The following is a 26,655-nucleotide window of genomic DNA, read 5'->3' as shown; positions in this document are numbered from 1 at the left end:
CTGTTAATTTTCGAAATTTAACTGGTCAATCAGCTGATGTGTAGAATCAGAAAAGAGTGAAAAATGCCCATCACAGCCTCTCAAAGTGCAAGGTGATGTCTTCATGCTGCTTGTTTTGTTTGACAAACAACAGTCCAAACCCCCAAAATATTCAAATAATAATTATATAAAACAGAAAAGCAGCACAGTGCCATTTAGAAACTGCAACACACAAAGTTCGCTTTTCTTGACTATGGATTTAACAATTATCAAAAGTGTTTTCTTTTGATCGAGAAATTAATTTATAAACTAATTATTTCAACACTAACCATATACAGTAGTATAGTATAGTACGATATATCACATGTGCAATTATTTTTCACAAAATATTTTGCAAATTTAAAAATAATCAGCCTATAAAAACAGGCCTAATACTATGAGACTAAATAAGGACCCACAGTGATCTATCAGAAAACAGCTGTATATTTAAAACATCATTTTAACACAGACAGTCTCACGGCTCCGTTGTGAGGCTGTCTGAGTGACTGATGCCAATATATGGTCATGAGATGGCACTGACCCCAAGTCCCATCAGACCATGGAAAAAATAGCTAAAAATGTTAAACTGTTTGGTCTTTAAAGCTCATTCTTGACATTATGTAAGCTTAAAAAGGTCTACTTACTAGCTTTTTGGAGCTTTCAACCACATTCAGAGAATGGAGATGAATGAAGACCAAGAGTACGACACTGAGCTTAGACCATTTTGTTACATAATGTTTAACTGTGGTTATAAACTAAACAAAACAAATACAGGATTATCTAACTGCTTTGTAATTGTTCAGTAATTACTGAAAGGTAGAAAATAAGCATTTATCTTATGGTTATGTTTTTTCTGGTCTTCTTAACCAGACAAAGAAAGGATATCCAAGAATTTGGCCTTCAAATAACAACACAAAGACTGACCTTGGGAACAAAGACCCTTTTCTATGAAATGGGGTGTCCTGGTGGTTTAGTGGATTAGTGTATTTGTCTGGGAACCCATTCTCACTCTTACCATTCTTTCATTCTTTCTCTTTGAAGTTCATCAACAGAACAACATGGACATCAGTGCTTGGATCCTTCACATCTAATGTACAGTATATGTAAACATATACAAATGTAAAAATGCTAAATTCCTTGCTCTGTCGACCAGAAGCATGCCTTCTGTTTGAGGACTGTTTATCCAAACTGCTGAGAGATCAAGACAACCAGAGGCCAAATTCTTTATTGTATGTATCGAGTTATGAGGTAGAGGGGAAATAATCAGTCAAACTGGCGTGAATTTAGGTAGTCTGACAATGTCTAAATGGAAGAATCAAAGCGTCATCCTGGTTTCATGACGCACACTTGTGTTTTTTGATAATATATCACTTGTAATGTTCAAAGAACCGCAGAGGACTCGGAGTAGGAATTATTTGGTAATGGTAATATTTTATGATTATTATGATTTAGGGTGAGTTCCCCGTGTTTTTGATGTTATGTTACATTGAATGAATCAGGAAGTGCTCCCTCTGACTCCAAAATGATTTGCTACGATGACACGACATTCCATTCCCATGACCCAGCTGCATCTGTCTGACTGACTTTGTGTTCACACTACCAGTGACAAAGCAACAGGCTATGAGTCATTTTCAGTAGAAGCCAGTGACATAATGCTACAAACTGACACTTGACACCTGTCGCTACGTGACAAGTGTGACGTGCTAAAAATCAAAGTTGAGCCGGCCTCAACTTTTTTCAGCGCTCCAATGATGCAGTTAAGTGTCCATCAATCATATGTTTTTTGTTTCACCGTTTCCACTGCCCTTCTCTCTCATCACAATTCCTTTTTCCGTTCCGTCTAAAAAAATGGAAGAAAAACTGATTCTTGCCGTTAGCCAGTTCCTTGTGCTATTTAACCCTTTTCATTTACTGTGACACTAACAAAATAAAACACAGCTTGGCAGAGGGTAGCAGCTATTACGGGAGTGCCAGGTATGTAACGTACATTTTTAAACATGGTAGTGTGTTACTTAATAATACTAAATCATGTTTACTAGCTATTAAAGATAATTATAAATGCATATGGTACACAAACCCATGACAACATAACCACATCAATCAGTGCTTGAGCAACATTTCAACAGCAACTCGGCAACAACTTAGCTGACCACGCTTGGCTGTTTTGTAACTTTGCTCATAGTGTGAATACCTCACGAGTGATTGATGGACAAACTGAAAAGCTGATGGACTAAGTGACAGATAGAGATGGTTCCCCTATTAGGGTGAAACACACTACGTAATTACTGCATTTAATTCAGTCTGCTTTACAGAAAGAATGCACGTGCAAACACCCACCCAAAGAGAATAAGGAACCCACATGCACATCATAGACAGTTTGCTCCACAGAAAAGACTGAAGTAACCACCACCAAACCAAAAACCACCACTAGATGACCGGATTATAGTCAGTGGGTATCTCAGAAATCACTGGAGAGCCAAACCATTAAAGGATAAGGCGAGATTCTTTACTTCTGTTATTGTTAACAAATCCCATGAAAAGAACAAAACAGACAGTGAGCTGGTACATCTGTCAATGCTTTTTTATCTTAGAATCACTCTCATTTGTTCTGATTGCAAATGTAAATCTTTAAAAACTGATTTATACTTTCAGTTTTTTAAAAAGGCAAAATAATTTCCTAAAACAGCTGGATGTGCAGTTTTTAGCCAGTGTTACTCAGACAGGATTAAAAGTGTATTCGTTGGGGATTATTTTTACCCATGGATGTGGTGCAGGATACAGGATTGACAAATAATCAACTACAGTGCCCATGTTCATGGTAATGAAGAAACATGTCACCCAGTGCAGAGATGTGGCTCATTAATGGATTTTTTAAATAATTTTTGACTATAATGGAGGTCTATGGGCAGAGAAATAAGCTAAATCAGGCTTTGGATAAACAGAAATACTTGTTAGTAGGATCAATTCATTGTTGCTTTGGTCTTCTCATGATATGAAGAAACCTTCTGCGTGAGAGGTGAAACTTCAAAAATCTAAACAAGACCTTCATTTAGCCCTTCTGGATGTCTTTTCATGGGATTTATTGACAAAAAATATAAAATATCACCAGACTTATTCTTTAGTGCTTTAAAGAGCTTTAAAAACTAATATTAGAATTTCGAAGTTAAATCTATGGCTAAAATAACATAACATAACTACTCTACAAATCAGTAAAGGAAGCCAAATTTATGTCAAATACATCACAGTTTACCAGAAACATAAACACAGTTGACCTGCTCCAGTAAAATCTCAGGAAAAAAGCAGACATGAGGGGTCAGTTTCCCTGACACAAGTAACCTTCATCCTGCACTAAATTAGCTTTTTTTTTTAAAATGCAAAGTCTCCATTTGAAATTCAGGATGAGGTAACTGCTGATGTGATAAAACAGCATAAGATAACAAAAATCTGTAGACATCCCAAGAGGTTTTGTTTTTTTGTTTCTTTCCAGGGAAATGAGTCCACTTCCCAGCTGCGAGACTAAACCAGATAACTCAGTATCCTGTGTTTTGACTCATGTGCACACTGTGGTATACCTATATAGTATTGCTCAGATAAATTCCGACAAAATATATGAATACACAACAAAACTAAATTTTATAGTTTATTTGTTACATTTCATAACTTGTTATTCTTTTGAGCCAAGTCCAAGTCAAGTCACGAGTCATTTGAGACAAGCAAACACCCAAGTCAATTACATATCTATGTAAGGCCTGCTTGTCGCCTATTATTTATTCATAATTGATGAGATTTTACTGTGTTATGAACATGTCCTTAAGTCTCAAGTCAAATCTGTTAGGGACTCAAGTCTCAGGTAAGTTTAAGTCCAAAAAAAGTTTCAAGTCCTCCTTGCTAAGACAGTTTGACATGAGTCTCAAGTCTCAGTTCACTCTGAGTATGTAATTGAGTGAGAATGAATGTGAAAGTGAAACGTGAAAGGGTATAAAATGACTGAAAACATCTTAAATACTGTCCACATACCCCAATCATGTAGGGTGATGTTATGTAGCTCTCTTTGTCAGTAGAAGGGATGTTAGTTGTCTCCTTAAAGGCAGGACAGAAGGAAACTGAGGAATATTATTTGACTGAGAAGATTATTGAAAAAACACTGAAAAATGTGAAATGCCGGTATGTTATTGTCTTCACCATTATGTCTCAAATAAACCAATTCAAACCAAAAATTAATAAACACCCATACTGAATAAAGTATAGCAAGGCTTTGTACGTTTTAGCCACTTTATCACAAGGGAACAACTCAGATAATGTCAGAAAAGTTTCAAATTGATTTAAATAACTTTCTATACTTTGTGATAATAATCATCCCAGTGAGCACTTGGTGATTTGCATGTCTTCTAGATGTACAAGTTAAAACCAGAGCTATATTTGATTAGCCAGGGTTACATGTACAGCATTTTATGGACTTTTAAATGTTTAAACAATTAGTGACCTAGATGTCTAAAGAACTTTGCTTTTCAACCTGGTTTAGATTTATTTTTTAAAGTAGATGTTTGACCTGCAAATGTTTATACATCATAAATACCAGTCACCTTTCACTTGAGTAAGCTTAAATTACAACCACAGCACAACTGCGGTTCAAATTTGTCCAGTCTGTTTAGAAGAAACAGGTACTTGTTCTTTCGAAAAGAGAGAGCGTCACAGGCAGGGAGAGAGAGAGAGCATTCTTATACTTTGAATTAATCTCTTCCTTCCTGTGTGTTATGTTGAAGGGAAACCAGTGACCATTTGTCTGTCGAGTTGTGCAAACAGAGGTGCCATGGTAACACCTCCTGTTTGTCATAGTGTTAGCCAAGGTTTAAATATTATTTCTTTGACACACTTTAATTGGATTTTGTTGTTATTATATGAGGTGTTATACTAATGTTAACAGTCTTGTTGCTAGAAAATTCACAGACAAAACCATCTGTTCCATCACGTCATCAGTTGAACCTTTTGTCAAAGTGAACTGGAGACAAAGATTTCCAATATTGCTTACAAATGTCTGGGACTAAAGGGGAAACAGAGATATGCCTGGGACAGGCAGTCGATCCTTAAAAGACCTCTCTGTCCAGCCAGCCAGCTTGGTGAAATGTACCAGAGTTATGAGATGCCCCAGAAGGATGAAGAGTTGATTGAATGATCCCATCAGACCGAGCAAAAATAGCAATTGAATTGTAACAGCACGTTCCAAAGATCACAGTAAGATTCCCCTACATTAATCTTCTGTAAAATATATAAAAATAGAGTAATTACCCAAGCTAGTCTAAACATGCATATGCTAAAGCCAACATTTCCCAACACATGTATGGCAGAGATGGGTTCAACGTTAACAGCCCAGGACTCAAGAAATCAAAATGATAGAGGGCATTCATCATGTCATCACTGTCAAACACTGATCTTAATGTTGAGCTCAAGTTCTTTTTCTACATCTAGTCTGAACACATCAGTATCTCTTTGTTACTATCTTTATCCACAATAGGACATTTGTTGTTTATAGCTGCTAAAGTTCTGCTAGATCTCAAATGATGCAAATATAATGATATTTTCAAAACTCTGTTGTCACACCAGCCAAACACAGACCACTTAATTGATTACAAATTGATCAATACTATGCCACAAATGTAGTTTTACTTTTTTATGACCTTCAAAACCTTTGGCGATTTGCTTTCCTCAACTCCAGATTTTCATTAAAAAATCTAAAACAATATAGAATATGTACATAGATATGATCCACAACACTAAACGTATATGTCGTACATGATCAGTCCATTTCCTGCTTTAATTATACTACCACAGTATGTTTACCACAGACATGTTCACTTTCTTTCTTTCACTTTTTGATATAGAGACAGTAGGCTACGCACATACTTGTAGAACAGCAGTTACATCATTTAATATCATTCACAGTGAGCAGAGGGTTTGCAGTGTAGATGGCTTTGCTAGATGTGTTACTGGAAAGCTGTAGATTACTGAGTCTTTCCTCTACTGCCTTTGCGTTGTCGTCACTATCAACAATCTCTTCCAGCATCACAAACTTGCATGAAAAAAACAAGCTGACCAATCACAGTGCTTGTGGTCCCAGTGTGTATTTCTGCAGCCGTGGAAGTCTTGACATGTAGTTACATTTTTGACAAGATGCACGTAGCCTACATTTGGCTTCTGCAGCTGTGTGCGTAGGCTCTGAAGCTACATTGTACCTTTTAATGCACAGCTATAAAAACGCTATAAACAAAGTCATTTTATGTAAAACTCTGTTGGCTCCAGCCTATAATATATTTAAATTTCCACTTCCCTAAAATATAAAAGATCTATTGTTTGAATTGCATCAACTGTGAAAATGTTATTTAAGCCTTAGATGAGGAATCTATTCTCTTGCCCTGCAAACCACACTAATGAAAACATGAACCACCAGAATTATACCCATAAACCACTGTTGGTCCCAACCGTTAATTTCTGAAACAGGCATTACATTAAGCTCAAACCATGCTGAGAATCAAATATGTCCTCTGGCCTTTTGTAAGCTCCAACCAAAAAAAAGAGAAGAAAACGCAGGAATCCAACTAGATACAGCACTTATTAATAGAAATTAGGCCACTAACGTAATCAGGACTTGCGCCAAGTCATTATACATGCACACTTAGGTACAAAGTCATCTAGCAGATGCTCTCATTTAGAGATAATTTACAGTCTAAATACACAGCCCTCATGTGACATGATTTCAGGAAACACAAAGCAGAACTGGACGAAAGGTGTGATGACGGTGGTGGTGGTGATGATGATGGAACAGGGCTACGGGTGTGTGTGTGTGTGTTTGTTTGAGTAAAGTGAAAGATAATAGCAGCTGGTGACAGAGTGATGGACAAGTATCTGAACTGAAACAGAGGAACTGAAATATACTTTTAACTGGGAGGAAGACAGAGAGAATATGAGTGAAAACTGACACACAGCATAGGCAAACATAGGAAAAAGAGAGAGAAACTTAGCAGGACGTTGCTTTGAAAAACATTCCTGGGCTGGCAAATTGCAGTGTGGCATCCCTTTTCCATTACATTCCCTGGTCTGCACAGACTCAGGCTTTCTCAAGGTCACTTGCTTCTCCCTATTGCTCACATTGAACCGCGTGTGCATGCATAATGACCTGTGATCTATTAAACTCTTAACTTTCTGCATGTATTTTGGAGAGAAGGACTTCACTGACACCTTGACTGTTAAAAATGTATTTTTTTTTTATGATTCATCATCACCAGCCCTACAGTCACCATCTTCTTGATCTTTGTCCTCCTCCCAGCCATCAGTTTTATCACATCCTTCATCATCCTTATCATTATCTTAATTGACATAATCACATAATCATCATTATCACATCCACTTCACAACAGCAGTGGCTAATTTCAATGTTGACCATCAAAAGTCCCAACCACACAACCACTCCTAACCACATTTCTGTGTGTGTCCATCTCCATAACAACACATTATACTGTAAGTAAAGTGGACTGCAAAATAAAATACTGTCAAACCACGAACTTTACAACACAGTCCTGCACCCCGCCCATGGGCAAGCAAGCACAAAATGCTGTGATCCAAAGTTGGAGAGAAAAATGGGTCACCAAACTTAAAAGACATCTGGTTTTTGAAAGATGACAGCTATTTAACATGTTATTGAGTATAAGATGAAGCTGAAGACCAGCCTCAGGATCACTTTTGTTTAGTTTAATTATACTCTAGCTGGTGTTGGATTGTATAGTCTCAAGCAGATATGGACATATTTTGAGGCAATTTGGGGTAATTTTGCCAACAGCTGTGACTCAAAAACTCTAAGCCGCGTTGTTTTTGGTCTAGTGAGCAAATACAATTACTGTGTTACAGGCAATGCTGCTCTTCTCCTCTGCCTAAAAAGGTTCTTTATGTACAGTAGTCGACTGCACACATAGCAACATGAATTTATGTGAATGATGAATAATTTGCTTATTTATACTCTGTGTCACAACCAATATTTCCACAAATGGACAATTTTGGCTTTAGGCTTTGAAAACAGAATAATATTATTACACACTGTGTAGTTATTATTACTGCTAAACATCCTCGCTTGAAATTGATGCTGGTTCGACATGATGTGACGTCAACTCTGTCCCCGCAAGTGGGAAAAGCTGAAAATAAAATAAAAAAATAAAAAAGGGACACAGGCAAGGGAGCTGTGATCCTTGTTATTGTGCAACAGGAATCCGGGTCACTGTCCAAATATTTGGTTAAGCCCATCTCTGTGGGAGATTATCTGTGTTAGCTGTACATGTGAGAAATGCACCCTAGGACTCTTATAGGCTCATAATTTATGCACACAGCCATACCTTAAATGGCACAGGACAGCTGCATGTGTGTAAATACGCTGTAGGCTGCAGTATGTTCAAACAAAAGCACACACTTTCACAAACACATGCAGGCAACACACAAGTGTGAGGAAGCAGTCATGGAGTAATTATCCCCGGTGCTCATGTGTGTCTCATACATGTACCTGTCTAATGAGTCAAACATGCAGCACAGTACAGTATACCATCTGTACACTTCTGCTTTCTTCAGTATACTCCAGTACTTTCCACAGGAAACCCTCATTCACAGAGGTGGAACACACCCAGCCTGAGGTGGATGCCCAATGTCTCCAGGCATCAACAGCCTCCAATGGTTACAAAAAAAAAAAAGAGTTTCACACTAGATTTCATAATCAGGGCTATTTGGTTTTAATGTATATACAGTACCTGTTAAAAGTTTGGACATGCTTCCTCATCCAAATGAATGGAAAGGTGTGTACAAACATTTGACTAGTACTGTATGTTTATGCGTGTTGTTAAAATCATTGGAGAAGTTGCTCCATAAACTTATATGCTGTTACTTGATGGTGTCGTTGTAGTGTCAAGACATTTTGAAGGCATTATTTCAGTTTTTTTGTTGTATTCATTTGATCGTTTTTCTTGTCGTACTCTATTCTCTTGTATGATGTCCCCTAAACCTTGCAACACTCCAAGCCATCAGTGCGATGCGTCTCCGGCTGAGCCAAAATACCCACAGTCCTCCTGTGAGACCCAGCCTACTTTATCACACTGGATTATTTCTTTGCTGGCTCAAAATCAGTCTGCAATCATCATGCATAGCTGTTGGTCATCTCTGACTATTTGTTGTTTCATTCTCAATTTTTAGAATTGAATCAAAACTTTATCAAAACATTCTCAGCTTACAATAGTAATTGCAATTTATAGTTGTATACCAAATATGACTATATGTCTGTATGTCTTATCACAACTGATCAAATAGTAAAGTTAGATTATGCAGGTGAGATAAGATGCACCACAGCGCTTGCATCTCACTTCAGGAGCAAAATAAATAGCTGGAGGTTGATTCTCATCTTCATCTATAAATATCTCTCCTGAGGGCAGTTGTTACTTTTCTGATAAAAGTTCAAGTCATGGCACAAACTTAATAAATACAGGATTACTGATGCAGGAAAAAGAGTTTGAAAGAGTTGAAAATGCATTTTTGATTTAATTTAATTACTTTGAGGAAAATATTTTGACATGCAAATTTCAGGTGAATTTTATAAAACAATGGTATGATAATCAGTTAACTCCAATAATGTCTGTCCCCCTATGGAGAGTATTTATCCTTGCTCCTGGGTTTCTAGTTCATTACGCGGTGTCACCAGAGAAGTTCATGCTGAACTTTTAAATAAAACTGCTATGCAGCATCCTGGATTTTCAGCTGGCTAAGCTTAGAATCTGATGTCAGTTTAAATGTTGGACAAGGCATCAATGTCATGTCCTCATCCCATCCAGTCTCCCACAACTCTCACTCTCTCCCATCTTATTCCCTCCCCTGATGTTTGCTTTCCAATGATGGCATGGTAAGCTCTTTTAACCTCTTAAACTCCCCAAGGACATCAGCGTCCTCAACTGACATTGCTTTCAAAGGCTTTAGTGGGTTCAGTTTTAAAGATACAGTGAAGATTCATATGACGGTATCATATGAAACTAGAAGACCTAAGGCATACACTGATACCAACCATGTCATGATAGCTTGTCGGGGGGCTAAATAGCGCTCCAAAGTTAGGCTACATTTTGGCAAGGGAAAAACTAGCACAGCCATTTTCAAAGGGGTACTCTGACCTTTCACCTCAAGATATCTGAATGAAAATGGGTTCTATGGGTACCAAAACATTTCTCCTTTACAGACATACCCACTTTATGCTAATCCCATGCAGTTTTAGGCAAAAACCATGCCAATTTTTGCATACAATATAAATGTTTGTTATTTTCGCCAATTCTAGAAATGGTGTATTTGAATATTTCCCTAAACAGTCTTGGAACTGCATCAATTATGACTGGAAAACTGAAACTCTTGCGGATTCAATGAGCCCAATTGTATTCATGTGTGATGATGTTAGTCCCCATAGTAGCCATTTCACTGTAGTGAGACCATTTTTTGAAACTTGATCTCACTGTATAAAATGACCTATTGTGACCTCTGGAATAATCAAAGCCTCATGACTTTACAACCACAAACTAAAGACCCAGGACATTCGGAAGATTTCCTCTGTATATTGACAATAAGGGGGTTTCTGAGAAATTTCCAGAACAGAAGTGCGCCCCATCCAGTCGCCAAACAATGCAATTCTTCAGTCAGATTTGTCTATACAAAGTTATTTTATAACTTTTATTTATTTGTCTTTTTTGTTTGTGTAACAAATGGTATCAACCAAAACATTGTGAGACATAAGTGAGCATGGGAATGGCCATCATATACTTCCATCATAATATTCTAAGCCCTTAAACTTTCAGAATATTTATTACAGATTTATGACTAGAAAAACTTGACACAGTGCTCAGCTGCATCTCAAATGAGACTTTGGGTTCCCTGCTTTCAGATGATGTATACCACTTCTACAGGACATATACTGTTGACATGCTATCTCCCCCTAAAGATCCCCTGTCCTCCCTAAAAAAGAGGAAAATGGGTCTATGTTAGGAGGGGATTAGAAGAGATTAAAGATGATAACACCAAAAATATTTCTCAAAGAGCACAATGGTGCAGAAATAGCACCACAGTAATTAAATTTCATTCTTAGACCGTTTCCCTGGACAAATTCCTATTTATTGTGTTGAACCATGCATTATGTTTTGGTTTGACAATGTTCTGATACTTCTGGGATAAGTGAAAAATTCTGGGGTAATTTGGTTAAACTGACATTTTAAACAAAAGGGAAATCACTGCTTTCTAAGCTTATTGTCTTGAGACCTTTTATAGACCAGCCATGCTTTAACTACACCCCTAGTCCCAGGCTGCATAGTGCATATCTGAGTTCAACCAAAATGTGATGTTCCCTTCTCAAATTCTTTCAATTTAATACGTTGTAAAGTCCTAAAGACGCAAAAACAATTCCAGCATTTCAACAAAGAAAAGCAAAGATTTGCACCCAGTCTACAAAAGTATACATCATTTTGTGGAGCAGAAATGATTTTTCTTATTCTTTCCTATCTTGTTAATTATCTTGCAACTCCTCACGATGGACAGGACTGTTTAAGTTAAATGTGCTTGCTCCGGTAGGCATGCACAGTAATGACCCTTAATGATTTTTTCGGGGCTCAAAAAATAAACTAATATGGTCAGACAAGAATTCCTGCTTAGCAACAAAGTCAAACTTGAGTGGCTAAAGGCTGGGACGATCGGAGACCCTTCAATGTCATGATTTTTTTTTTTTTTTTTTTGGATATATCCTTCGGGTTGTCTGGTTGTCATTATGTCTCACAGTCCAGACTATATTTACACTGTGGCTAAAAACAAAGCCACAATATTAAGCAAATTCATCCCAATAATTTCAGACTCATTTGCATGGCAAACTACTTGACTCATATCGCACAAACAGAGCACAGCAACCTATTGAAAACATTGCCCTACAAAAAAACTGAAGTTGGATTTTCTCACCCAAACATGTGACAGTGAACATAACCACATTCCAGCTAAGATTACTGTAATGATGAGAAATGCACCAGAAGATTGCCTATTGTATGGGAAATAGGAAGTAAGACGCTGCATGCTGTGTACTGGATACACACACAGAAAGGGCAGGAGTAAAGAGAGAAATATAGTACTACAAACACTATGAACAACTTAGTGAAGACTATTTTGAAATACTGTGCGACAACTTTAAATGGAAGAAATTAGATCAGCAATTAGACAGAGTCAGAGTGAAGTAAGAAGCTGTAAATGACAACTTCAAAACAGAAAACATGGCAAGGACAAAGACAAAAGCACAGGAATCTTTAAGCGTGAGACAGCATGAATGTGCGTCCTAACCTGTGAGCATGGCCATGGTTGGTGGCATGGAGTTTCCTGATGACTTCCTCACTGAAGTCAAAGTGAACCCTTCCTCTGGCACAGGGTGAACGCCGGTACATTGCCCCGACACACACAGGCACATTTACTCATGCACACACGACCCGACGCATACCATCACATGTGTAACCACAAACACACCAACTAGAGCACAGCCCGAGTGTTAGTATCAGAAGTGCAGCATTTGACACACACACACACACACCCAGACCTACATATGAATATCACACACTGTCATACACACATCCGACAAGTGAGCACCATCAGTGATAACCGCACAGTAGCACACATACAAACAGACACACCGCTCACACATTTAACAGTACGAATGAAAATCCTTATTATTCTAACAGTTAATACAAAATAAGCGTCACACGCACATTCACCTCCTGGAAATAGTTAAGCTCCTCATGCATCATTCATTCAAGCCACACTGTCGTTCATTTACATGGCTGTTACCTATAAAACCTCTCTTTAAAAAGTTACTCAGCAGATTATCCATCAGCCATTCCCCTCCTTGGCACAAATAAAAAGCAGCACAGATATCCAAACACCTTGATCCACGCATTTGATCTCACGTCACACACAACAACATAAGCAGCCGTCAATACGTCACATCACGGAACTCATGAAGCCCTTGTTCACACTCTGACACTCTCCACTCTCTCTCTCTCTCTCTCTCTCTGTGTGTGTGCTCTCTTTGTGGACTCTTCGTCAGGCTATACTTCCTCCCCATGGTGTGTGTGTGTGTTTGTGTGTCTCTATGTGTGTATATAGTAAGTGTGTGTGTGTGTGTGTGTGTGTGTGTGTGTATTGAGCTCTGTTCCCTTCAGTGCAGCCCAGCAGAGTAAGGAGGAGTATCCAAGTTCTGGAGTGGAATCACTGGAGTGGAGTCATGATCCATCCATCACTATCACTCACAGCCTTGTTAGATTATAGTAAGTCAGTGTTTACGGAAAATATGCAAAAAAAAAAACACATCAGCTACACACACAGCTACTGAAAAGATACAGTATCTATATGTGTAATTGCTGAGCTCTTACACGGTAAAGTAAATATCGAAAAATGTATGAAAAATAAAAAGGCTGACGTTTTCAGTGTTTGCACTGGATTAAAAATCCACTTAACACTTAATAGCAAAATTGTGTGTTTCAATTCGCTGTTATTCTGGCAAGCTGGTCTACCTTAACTGTAAGTGTGTGTCTGTGTGAGAAAGAGGTGGCATCTGGCACTCTCGCGGGGGGCCACAGTGCCTGATGACACTGTACAGTGCAGTACAGTCAATATGTTCAATTTGAAGCTATTGTATGGCTTTTCGTGTGGAAACGTAATCTGAAATACAGGGTGTTGTCCAGTTTCCAAGTAAGAAGGTTTTTCTGTTTAAAACCAAATAGAATAGAAGACAAAGACTCTTGATAAAATCAAGGCATCTATTATACTTATATATACTTGAAACATCTTTTCTACTGCAATTAAACATTGCAGTAACACTTTAAGTCGCCCTATTTAGCATTTATATAGTAAGTATATAAATATTGAAGAAATGTTTATAACACACTATAATGTAGTTGTAAGCAGACATAAGTGTTTATTATGTATTTGTCAAAAACTATAACTCCTCCTGTAGGCAACAAATAATGAATGAAAATATGAAACACAGTTGTAATAATATAAAACATGTTTTCATAGATAGTTCTAATTCCTGACAAATACTGTACATTAATTAATGCTTAAAATATCTGCATATAACTACACTATAGTGTGTTATAAACAATTTATTACATTGCAGTCCCATGAGAAAATAACTGAGAACATCAATGTAGTATTATATTTTATATTGCCACCACTGTAGACTACTGCAGACAAAATGAGTCTTTAATTAATCTTATTCAACATTTTGTTTTTACTTACACCACTGGTTGTCACTGGGAGGAATATTGACCAGGTAACTATGACAACAAGAGGTCAACAAGCACACACTTCAATCACTTCAATCATCATGTGAATTGAGATAGCTTATGTCCCAGGCAGTAAAAAATAACATGAAGAAACAGCATTGTTATTTTTTTTTTCATTTTTTAAACATATGTTCAACACATTTTAATATTATATTCAGTGATCATTTGTATGGACATGGATGGTCATTCTTAACCTTTGGGAACAGTATGTATAATAATCTAAGCTATAACCACTAACTCTAGCCACTAACTAGCTTATCAGAGCTTTAAATCACATCTGAGGATGTTGTCCTTAAGAGTGAGAACATGTTTGAATACATTCGATTGAAAAAGAGGGAATTTGTCTCCATTTAATGATAATGGTTTGACTCCCAGGTATGGAGATTATAGCTGTAATGACTAATCTGCATATATTCAAGGATAAATTACCACAATGGTAACTGATAAGGACTGACACAACAAACGTCAGCTCATGTTTGTATTTCTTTTACTCAAAATGAACATATACAATCTAAATTTGAAATGTTTGTAATAAAGCTGAAACGATTCTGGATGCTTAATCGATTAGTCAATCAACAGAGAGTCAAATATGTTGATAATCCATTTATTGTTTCAGTCATTGTTCAAGCAAAAACTGTGAAAAAAAAAATGCCAACGTTCTCTAGTTCCAACCTTTTCTTTATATCATTGTAAACTGAATATCTTTGGGTTTTGGACTGCTGAAGATGTCATCTTACGCTCTGAAGATGTCATCTTAGGCTCTGGGAAGTTGCGATGGGGATTTTTCTCCCTATTTTGTGACATGGCATAGACTAAATAATTCAATGTTTAATCAAAAAAAAATAGTTACATGAATTGATAATGAAAATAATCGTTAGTTGCAGGCCTAGTTTGAAATAAACGTGACACTGGCTGCGTGAGAGTATTCTCTCCTCTTACTCACACTAACTTCCTTTAACAGTGGTCATGAAACGACAGGAAATCCTTGAATGACGACTGGAGGAGTTTCTTATAAGCACTGTCAAAACAGGACAGGACAAGTAAGCTTCCTCATCGTTTATTTGAAATGATTCAGAAACATGACACAGGTACTTAAACACAGCACATAAAGGGAGTAGTATTATCAAAGAAACCAAATGAGTCACTACTAGGTTCCCACACTGCAGTTCGCCCCACTGAACACATACAGACAACATAGATGACACACACAGATGAGAAACGGGAGAAGCGGAAAATGTGGTAGCCACGGGGCTGTATCCTGCACGACAAGGCAATGGCATTCCTCCTTAATGACTTCCCGAGGGTTAACCATAGAAGAAGAAGATATAGCGAGAGCCCCCGCTCACACTGTAATGATAACCATCTATGTTACACTGTGGTAACGGCTGCAAATAGTGAAGACAATGCCTTGAAATTGATCATGGCTGCTTTAGGAGTCAACCAGACAGTTGGAGTTTCTTACAAATCAAAGACGCTCTTTCTTTTGTTCAGACTTTATTTTATTACGACTAAATTCATAAATAAGAGTTATCTGTCATATTAAATTAATCATTCAAAGCTTAGCTTAGCCAAAAAATTAAAACAATAAGGCCCCCTTTGTTTAATCTTATTCTGTGGTCTTATATAATTTAGTGACAATCAAATCATGCTGGGAATAGAGAGACCTCTGTTTTGAGCTCTGTAAAACTAGACTGAAAAATAGACCCCAAAACTATAAAATCAACATAACTACTGATTTAAAGCACATGTACGTTTTTACATTTACAGTTAAAATTTAGATTTATTTGACACAGTTATCCAGCGTCTCTGGGAAACTGTTGGATAAATAGTGAACAACACGACACGAACGACAAGACTGATTTTGTTTATAAGGCTTATCTCATTTGTTCATTCTTTTGAAATTAATCAGATGTGAAATGAACATATGCCAAGACCCAGTTGTACTGTAATAAACAAAACCTACTGTACCATAGTGCATAAGAGGTATGTTTATTGTAAAACCAGTAGATGCAAGCCACCTAGTGAAACTATTCACTCTTGGGTGGGGCATCTGCACAAACTATTCTCTGACTATTCTCACAACTACTCACATCACATTACTATAAGCAGCAGATAGTCACCACGGTTGATGGGTAAAACCATAGAGCATATACACTCATGCTGAGGAAAAATGAGGCAGTACCCCTCTATGAATGTCAGAGGGCACTGTTTCATTTCACAGAAAATGAAACTAGTTCTGCATGCCTGCATCCACAAGATGGCAGTGTGTAACTATTATATTCCCTCGAGTTGAAACTCACATTTACAGGATGTGGCATGCAAGATGTGCCACCAGATGAGCCATGCCCTATGGAAAGCACTCAGGGCTGGCATTACACAGGACATGAGCATAGTTTCTTCAAATGTTATTTCTAGGTTGAATTAAAATGGCAGTTATAATGCTTCTAAGCTCTTGAGATGAGAGTCTGTGACCCCACAATCCAAAACCTGTATTTGTGAATTAGGATGATAGAAGGGTATGCTCTGAATAACCAAGTTAACATGTCTGGGAAACTCAATACGGCTATGTAAACCCATAATTACAGCACAGGAACTGTCTCTATGATGAAAGCTTGGTCGATGAATTTCTAACTTGCATTTATTGATGAATGTTGAGGTGAGTTGCTCAAATTAGCCTCTTTTATTCAACTGGAATCCTGTTTTTGATTCATGTCTTGTATTTTTTATCATTTATTATATAATATAACACAGTTTGGAGAGATATTGTATGACTGTAATTTGAAAAAAAGAACATGATTTTAATGAAAGCTTGGACATTCGTAACGACACCTTTTAGAATTTTTTCGATCTGTAGCTTTAACAGGGTTTCACACAGCAGCACAGATCCATAATTAAACATCGATCAGGAATCCATTTGATGGCTTAAGAGTAACCTGTTAAATTGTCGCTGACAGCCCACTCCTCTGACTCATTCATGTGATTTGGATCGATATCACACTGCAGATGAGGCAACCAAAAAAAAAAAAACCCATTTTTGAGGAAAATGTGTTTTGTCTCAGTGTACCAAAAAGAAAGGTTCTGTCAAATATATCTGATATTCTATTTGCAGTCTGACAAGCGCAACATCACCTTTGACATGAAAGCTGTCTCTCTCGTACGAACACACACGCAATCATATTAAATCAGGATCAAACAACAGGCATGATCCCTAAGAGCTATTTAAAAATAAATTCTAAAAAGAGAGAGAAGAGGCTGATAGACAGTTCAGAGAAGTTCAGAGTTCAGAGAAACAAGCTGATAGAAAGACAAATTTTTCAATACAGAGGCAGACAAAAGGAAGGAAAGTATGAAAGATAGTAAGTACTTTTAAGGGATGGTAAAAAAAAAAAAAAATAGATTCATGAGAATAATTTTAATGCTCTCTGATTCAGAATTGATTCACCAATTCCAAAAAATCCCTTTTTGTACTTTAATACCATAATGATATCCTTCATAAATATGCTAAAAAATAATGGAAAACAGGACTCTGAGCTGCAAGTGTTATGATGCAATAGAGGAAGGAAAATTAATTCAAGCAGCCCCGACTTCAATGTGTTCCTGTGACTTCCATGCAATCTTAACAACTCATTTTTGACCCTTATCGGCATCAAGATGTGACATAAAATGCCCGGGGCTCTCATCAGTTTCTGCCTGATGGGAGCTTGGATGAGTGTCAATGTGACTTTAAGAGCTGCGAACTGCACGTCCAGTTTCCTTTGACTTATATTGACTTTGACTTGGTAATTCCCAATATTTTGCATATGAAACACATATACATATGCATGGGTCTCTTTTTAGACTGAGAAACAGTTGTTGTATGCGGTATTGTAGGGGGAAATTCAGAAGCTTTGAACTTTGTAATTTAAATCAAGCCACAACACCCTCTTCAGTATGTTCTTACAGAGAGTTTACAGTTTGACATCTATCCAAATGAGCAAATATTGAAATTGGACTATAAAAGTTGCCAACAGTGAGTATGATTCAGCGCTTACTTGCTGTCTCTGAACTGAAGTAATCAAAGGACAATGAGCGTAAAACATCTGTTGTTTTTTCCTCATATTGCCTTTTCACATTGACCTCAGACAAAATCATGTACTGAAACTGAACTAAAAGCTGAGCTGAAAAACTACTATGTCCCCAAGTTGACTTGACTTAAACACACATACACATAATATATTATATATGCCCAGTGCTTTGGTAATCTAGTGCATTTGCAGGAAAATGCAAATGCAGTCAAAAAAAACAGCAGTCAATACAACAAATAAGCTAAGGTACCTATCAGTAGCTAAGGTGACAGCTGCTTTCTTCCTGCTTCTGGTGGCAGGGCATCCCACAGTTTAAGCATTTATATGTATAACTTCACACTTACTAAGGAGTGTCCTACACTGATATGATTTCATGCGTAGTGACACTTGGTAGTGTAGTGCTGTTGGGGAGGACCCTTTACGGGAAAACTCTCCTGTCTACATGTCACTTTCATAGTGTTGGTGACAGTGATTTCAGCACAGTGATGAAGTGACCCTGATATGTTTGAGTGCAGGTGTATTTTTATTGTTGCCAAGGTTAACCCTTTTACTGCTCAGTAGATCACATCAAACAGTTTGAATTTGTCCATTTTCATGTTCACGTATGTTCAATTCACAGGTGAGGCAATTATTGAGTTGCTACGTTGATGAGTGAAAGGGAAGCAGCAGAAACACACAAATACAGATCTATGAGGTCTAACTTTAGGGTGAGGATCACTTCTTTCATCCACTTGACATACAGTATTACTCATAGTTTTCAGAAGAGAAGCAGAGGCAGATAAGGTCAGAAAAGAGATAATAAACCCTTATCATCCAGCTGCCACATTCGATTTTCAGATAGAGGGAGAATTTTGAGATCAACGGGTGTCTGTCTTGTTGGTTTTGCCAAAACATAACATCCCCCGTCCCTCTCTCTCCCTCTGTATAAATTTAATTCCCCTCTCTGAAAAAGAGGGCACTGCAGCCAGTTCCCCTGTGATTAACCTAATCCCCTGTTCGGAGGGTAGCGCTCTTCTCAGCGCCAACACCATACCGTATTTGACGTCAGCAGCGCTCACGCTGTGATAACCAGGGGGCATACTCTTTGTGAATGTCTGAATTTTAAGCAGTGCAGAAGTAACACCACTATCAAAATTGTACCACCAGCAAAAATCTTAAAAGAAAGCGATCACAAAGTACTAACAGTCCAACATAGCTTGACTATAGGAACATTGATACTGGTGCAATGAGATTGGTGCCCAATGAGTCTTAGAAGATTCTTATAAGATTTTCCTTCTCACAGCTCACAGTCTCCCCAACTACAGTGAAGACTACTTTATTATTATGATATTATTGCACCAAAAGGCAAAAATCTTTTTAGATTGAGTTTCAGTGGGCACAATTATATCAGTGTTCTTAAAGTCAAGCTATGCTGTGCTGTAGGGAGACTGTCCTCCCAAGAAAAATGACACAATAGGTTGTAATATCAGTTGCCCAAAACCGGCATAGTTCAGTGTGAGCGACAGATGCCATCCAGCATCCATAGTAATTATGACCGGGAGCAGTGGCGCAGCTGAAATGGCATATACTGTGTACAGTATGTTGACAAATTTTCCTCATTTGGAGGAGAAGGGGTGGCTGTAACCCAACAGTGGACTTTGCTACAGGAGGCTGCTGTTCATTTCCCATTTCCAACCACGAGTGTCACATTTCCAAACACGAGTTGTGAAACTTTCTTAAAAACCGCCACTATGATTGTCCCCTAACTTTAACCTTGTGGTTGTTTTTGTAGCCATGAGAGAACACCTACCTTTAAGGACATGGTAACTTTTACCCACACCACATGTTTCACTGACCTGCAACAAGTGCTAACAAAGTGATCATTTAAACCCAAACCTGTGGTTTTTGTGCTTAAACCTAACCAGACCTTAACCACAGTATTGTTGCATCATAAAACATTATTATTTTTTAACAGTGATTTGTAACAGTTTTGGAAAGTAAAGATATATTATGTTGTCTTGCTGATTACTGTCGCTATAGGGTGCCAGATTAGAAAACGCTCCTTTGCGTCATGCACATGTTCAAATGACGCATTCAAGTTGTAGCTCCTTTGTTTTCTCTTACTTTAGAGTTTTGCTGGTAGTACATGTTTGGTAGTGGTGTTATGTATCTGCACTGCTTAAAATTCACAAATCTTTTTCTGAGCACTTTAAGTTCATGTTGTCTTACAGCTGGAGTGCGGGGCTTTTGTCTCTCCCTTCTGGCAGTGAGCGTAATTACAAAAACATTGTCGACACGTGCTTACGTCATAGGCAACGCCGTAGCCTACTCTGTTGCTACTGTTGCGGGTGTAAAACGGTAGATAAATTGTTTTGAGTGTCACACAACTCTGCAAAATGACTCATTTCCCTCGTTTCAGAATTTGATCTATTTGGTCTGATAACATTTGTATAGTCTAGAAGAGCCGCACAATTAAATTATTTTATCCCTTTTTAAGTAAGAGGGTTAACCAGAAGTTAGCCGACTCAGCTGGTGGAAGTCTCCAGAGCACATGCTCTGCCCATAGAGCATCCAGGGAGCGCGGGAAGGTCAAACCCGACACCAGATTAAAATCTCCGGTACACTGTGAAATACAGAGAGATTTACCTGGCTGTGATAGGATTAATCAGTATTCTGTGAACTTATTTGGCAAGGGCTTGAATGTAACGGATGTTCATTTATATGTAAAAGTTCCGCACTGCAGGTTTAAAATTTGAGATTAAAAATTCATTCTTGACCTTGGAAACAGCAAATTTCGACATTTACAATTCCATGACAACTGGGCCAAATCCATCTGCTGTGGAAGATCCCTTGTGGTGACATTGTTTTATCAACTGGTTATGAAGTTTTTATGGTATGTTAATGGTTGGTCTGTATTTGATAATCTACTGCCTCAGTAACATTTTGGTCTGTACATGTGGCATCTGGTGCTGCTCTGTCAAAATAAAAAACACCATTCACTCACACAAAGAGGTTTGCCTCACTTCCTCAACAGTCAAACTCAATTATTCAGAGCTACTACTGTTTAGGAAACCTAGCACATACGTCATTGCTGCATTTCAAAGACACAACACACATTATATCATACTCTATCATCTGGGAATGTTTATGTCTACTTGTGCACGGTGCTATTAATTTTAACAATATAATTTATCCCAGCAAGTGAAATGAATGACATAAATGCATGTGGTAGATAACTTGTGTTTGGGGTTAAAGGCCTTGATCCTGACATAAGAACAGGGAATCAAGTAACGAGGCCCACTTGTGCCAAGGTTTCTCCTGCAGGCTCTTTCCTTTATACCTCTAAACGTAACACCTTTTTATCTGGTCCATCTCCACCTGTCAGGTTACAGGATCTGTAGGAGTGTAATCCACAAAGTTGTTCAAAACAATGATTCACTTCAGGTTCATAGATCAAGGAGAACGAATGAGAGCGAATGTTCACCAATTCACTAGACAGGCAGCTCTGCACACAATTCAGTTGTTCAGATTCCACATGAGTGGTGCTTTTTCAAACTGGTGTATAACCCAAGCTTGAGGGTTTTGAACAAAAGTACACAGTTTCAAGCTATGGTACTATACTACAGTAGTGTACTGTGCATGAGAAAGTGATTAGCTGCAGTAATTAGGCAGTTGATCAGACATATTGCAGTTATACTTGCTGTAGGGTAGGTTTAGCATAATTATCAAAAAGAGTAAATTCAAGAGTAAATTGAAAAGAGAATTGCATAAAATTAGATTGGGTGCCACTGACATCCCCTGAGAGGAAATGTGTGTCTTGTCTATAATATCAAATTTCTCTAAGACAACCTGAGAAACAGAGACCCACTTACTATAGATTTCAGACAAGCTTATATCCATTCACTGGTGTACTGGCCATCGGGCACACTGGGACAAATCCCGGTGGGCCCTCCTGCCTGCCCCCCTGAGCCGGTCTGAGCAGATAAGTCAAGGACTGAATTTCTTTCCCAGAACACCATTGTATCCAGTCTAACAGAGCACTTTTGAAATGTGTTATTTAAAGGATAAGGCTCACAATATATCTTATTCCTCTGTCATGTAGACCTCCATTGTTGTCTGCGGTATTGTTGTTGTGCACTGGGTTCCTTCAGCTGGTTTGTTTAGAAATGGCTAGAAAGACTAATAACAGCGATCACGTTTTCAGACGGCAGACGTCACTGCATATGCGCAGGAACGTAGTTCTGTCTACAGAGCTTCGCTAGCTTGTTGTGCAACATATCACAACCTCTTGACTTTGTACTGAAGTTCTTTGAGAAATTCACAATTTAGTCTTAGCTTACAAGGACCTACTCTCCGGAAACTGAAACTATGATCACTGTCATTAATATATGGAGCCGTTTCTAAACAAACTGCCGTGACCATAATATTCGAGGTGAAGGATGTTACCCAGTGCAACGGTGTGGATCACTGATGTGTTTTTAATAGTTTTTGGACAACAACAGAGGTCTACGGAACAGAGGAATCATATATATCAAGCTTTGGAGACATATACAATACTTGTAAGTAGATCAATTAATATTTGGTTTGGCTCTGCACATGAGTTTATATGAGCCACATCCTTTGATGTAGATATTCATTTGGTACTGTAAACACAAATGTATAAATTGCTGTAATTAAACTACAGATGTACATTAGTGAGTTGACACGGGTGGAAATGTTTGATTTGCTAACGAGGAGAAGAGAGAGAGAGAGAGAGAAAGTAGAGAGGGCAATTTTCACACCGCAGCTCTCTTCCTTTGCACTGAGGTGATTTTCTTGCTGCTAAAAGTGTTATCAGCAATTTCCAGCAGCGATCTACACAAGGTACACCACTGAGCTATCACTACAAAGGAATAAGTCTAATGAGAATGACACACTGCGTCCTCACACAGCAATTATGTTCATATGCAGAAACATACATACACACACATATCAGCACAGGCTAAATAGTCTAAATAATGAACACACATGCACTCAAATAGGCACAAAATCAAAGAACAACACAGCTGGGTCCCCACTTTTTCTTTTTCTTCACATACCAAACCCAGGAGTGACGACGATAGCAGAAAGGGCTGATGGGAACTTCCAGACTGGATGACGTTGTCGTCATAGTCTTGGTTAGTTTGTTTCTTGTTTGTTTATTTTTCTCTGAAAGTCTCAACTCAATAACTTACTTGATTTGATTCATCGATGATAAAAGTGTAAGACTGGTATTATTGAAGCAATCTTCTTAAGTAGTAGCACACACACACAGGCGTCACATCCTGGAATCCCGCTGTGGACCGTCACAGGACATTTTCAGAAATTCACCAGGTTTATCACAGTGTCCCTCACTTGACAACTGCTCACAGTTGCAATAAAGCAGCAGGCAGTAACTCAGCCTGGCAACAGAAAATCACACTCCATGCTCATTCAAATCACCTCTCAGGTACTGCAGGTCAGCAGTTTTCAGTAAATAGGGTGAGTCAAAAAGTGGGGTTTCCAGCCAATTTAAAAAACAATCCTCATTCTGTCCTCGGTCATTCAAGTGAAAGTAGAATTCTTGCAGCGCTGGTAAAACCTTTCCAAGTTCCTGCAATGAAAGGCAAGTTCTCTGAAAAGCTAAGTCCAGCAATCAAAATGAAAAAGTACATGAAAACACCTATATTAATCTGACCCAGTGTCGATCACACCATCCATTCCATGCTACTTTTCCTCTGAGCGTCCAGAGCCACGTTTCACATCTCCGCCTGTCCCTGTCCCACTGAAATTGACCCTGTTCCTCTTTCTACTCTCTGCCTTAGTTCAGGTCTGGCGGACCACGTACAGGTCACATTTCATGAATGACCTTTGATCCCCCAGCCCAAGTAACCAAAGAATATATTTGCATGGGCAACCACAACAACTGCTAAACAATCTGGCTTTCTTAGTGACAATGGCAACTATCCTTTAACAAATTATTCATATTGAGCATTTTTTTTATTTAAGCATGGATATAGTTTGGGAGAGATTTTAGAATTTTGAAATTCAGCTAAGAGTCTCAAATATTGTTTTCTCAAAACCACATCCAGTCACTTTTCTCTTTACTCTGACTACAAGTCAAGCCAAGGCTAACTGGAACTTTAATCTATCTGAAGCAATAAAATACACAAGATTGTACAGCTGATTAGATAGTTAATAGCCTTCATCTTGTGACAAGATGCTGTAAGACATTTCTTATCTGTTTCTGTCAAAGAATGCATCATCAATTTTTTAAAGGCTACAAATGTACTGTATAAGCCTTGGACTACATGCCTATCTCACCTTAGACTACTGTAAACTCAACACGCTCCATCAGCTATGCAGTAGTTTAAATTGCTTATAACAACAGCTGTGAGGTCTTTTTTATTTAAATAATAGCCAAGCAGCAAAGTAATCCCCTCCTTTGGCAATGACATGCAAAAAGAATCACATTGGTTTCCCTTCTCCTATGACCGGACCACTTCCTTTATAGCACCGTCTGTGTCACAACAGCCATGTCTGTCTCGCTGTACATGCTGGTTGTACCTACATGGGGTCTGATTACATTGAGCGGCAGCATGCGGTACGAAGTGATAAGGACTAAAGCAACAACTCTAGCCTGCATCGAGAAACACAATCCCTTCGCTTTTGAAAGCAACACACATCAAGTGCTGCGCGTTTCAAAAAACCCTGCACTACGGGCTGATTTGCAGCTTGACACTTGAGACTGCGCGTATCAAATAGCATTCAGCAAACAGAAAACAACTGCAGCTGAATACAAAATATGTTTTTACACTGGTGCCCACTTTGCCAGTCCATTCAAAGTGCCTCCTATCAAACAGCGTGTGAAACTGCCCAGCAACAAGTGGGTTGAAAGCACTTGACTCATGGCTCTGTGTGGTTGGCCATTGTTTGCTTTGAAACCTGGTAGTTTTCACCGCATGTATGGGCTCAGGAAATGATTGAGAGAATTTCTATGGACAGAACAGGAAAAGCTTTTTGTTAGACTAACTGGCTGATAGATCAAATGGGATTTATATTGGACAAATGTATAGTTTAGGTTGGAAACAATGATTAAAACCCAGCAAGACAGAGGTAGATAATTAGGCTTCACCTTCTCTCATTAATCTTACTACCTTGACATAAAACCATTAATCATTCACTGGTCAACTGTCAGTCAAGTGTTTGCTGGAGCTTATTGTTTTGAGAAAGAGCAGCGTTACCCCCTTGACGCTTTAACTCCCACAATCTAAATATATTAACCATGGCATTCATTTTACTGTTTGAACTGAATCACATAAATTGTGCTAACAATTTATGAGTTGGCAAAATTAACATTAGAGTATCTTATGAGTTCAATTAAACCTTGTGTCTGTAGCTGAGAGCATCACCTCCTGCTTACTGGCAAAAAAATACAACAAAAAAACAGATGGAGTGTGATTGTGTGTGATTCAAAGTTCAGCTAACTCATATGCACACACACTTAAAGCCAGGTGACGACTCATCTCGAAACAAAGGCGGGCAATGAAAGGAAATATTACTCGGCCAAATATCCTACAATCCTACAGTATAACAGACAAAAACACGTGCTGCCTTAAAATACCCCTCAGCTGGGAAATTTCTTCAAACACACTAACATGAGAGAGAAAAAAAACTGAGACAAGGCACTGAGGTGAGAGACATTTCCATAGCAACCAGATTTGTACGCCTGACTCCACCAATGAGCTGTGACCTTAATGTAAGCTCAAGGATTCATAATATACCTGAGGCAATGACTTGACAGCATTTTATCAACATGTCTGGCTTTGAGGGCGTAATGGCTTTGTAGTAGAACTACAGCTGACTAAAGATATCTTAATTCACCTTTTAGAAAATGTTTTTGATGTATTTGACTTTTATCTAATTAACAGATACCAATCCGGATTCACATAAACTCATTCTGTCTCAAGCTATTCATATTCGTTATTGCAGCAGCTTAAACAAAATTCAGACTCCAAGACCATCCTGGTGCCTAAATCTGTGAATTCCCTCAGCGTGTATGAGCAAATGTAGCACTTGAAGGCTTGAAATATACTGTATATACACAATATATGTCAAAATCATATATCATACAACACAATGAACTTTATTATCATCCTTGAGGCAAGTATAACGCACAATGAAGGAAATTGGATTTAAGTGCACCCAAAGCACCTGGATTACTTGGT

The 26,655-nt window shown here is 38.2% G+C and overlaps 1 protein-coding gene across 4 annotated transcripts in view; it reads right to left on the bottom strand.

Moving 5' to 3' along the window:
* Positions 1-26,655, bottom strand: part of pde4ba (phosphodiesterase 4B, cAMP-specific a) — a 190,160-nt gene that overhangs the window by 67,854 nt on the left and 95,651 nt on the right. The window contains exon 1 of one of the 4 annotated variants that reach the window (XM_042416308.1): positions 12,391-13,076. The exons of the other annotated variants lie outside the window; for them this stretch is intronic. Within the exon in view, the coding sequence (XP_042272242.1) occupies positions 12,391-12,491 (101 nt within the window). The 5' untranslated portion in view covers positions 12,492-13,076. Of the gene's footprint in view, positions 1-12,390; positions 13,077-26,655 lie in introns of those variants that run through there. 4 annotated transcript variants of the gene reach the window in all.

This window comes from Thunnus maccoyii, chromosome 7 (assembly GCF_910596095.1).
Source record: "Thunnus maccoyii chromosome 7, fThuMac1.1, whole genome shotgun sequence".
Lineage (NCBI taxonomy): Eukaryota > Metazoa > Chordata > Actinopteri > Scombriformes > Scombridae > Thunnus > Thunnus maccoyii.
This window is presented reverse-complemented; position numbering and strand designations above follow the sequence as displayed.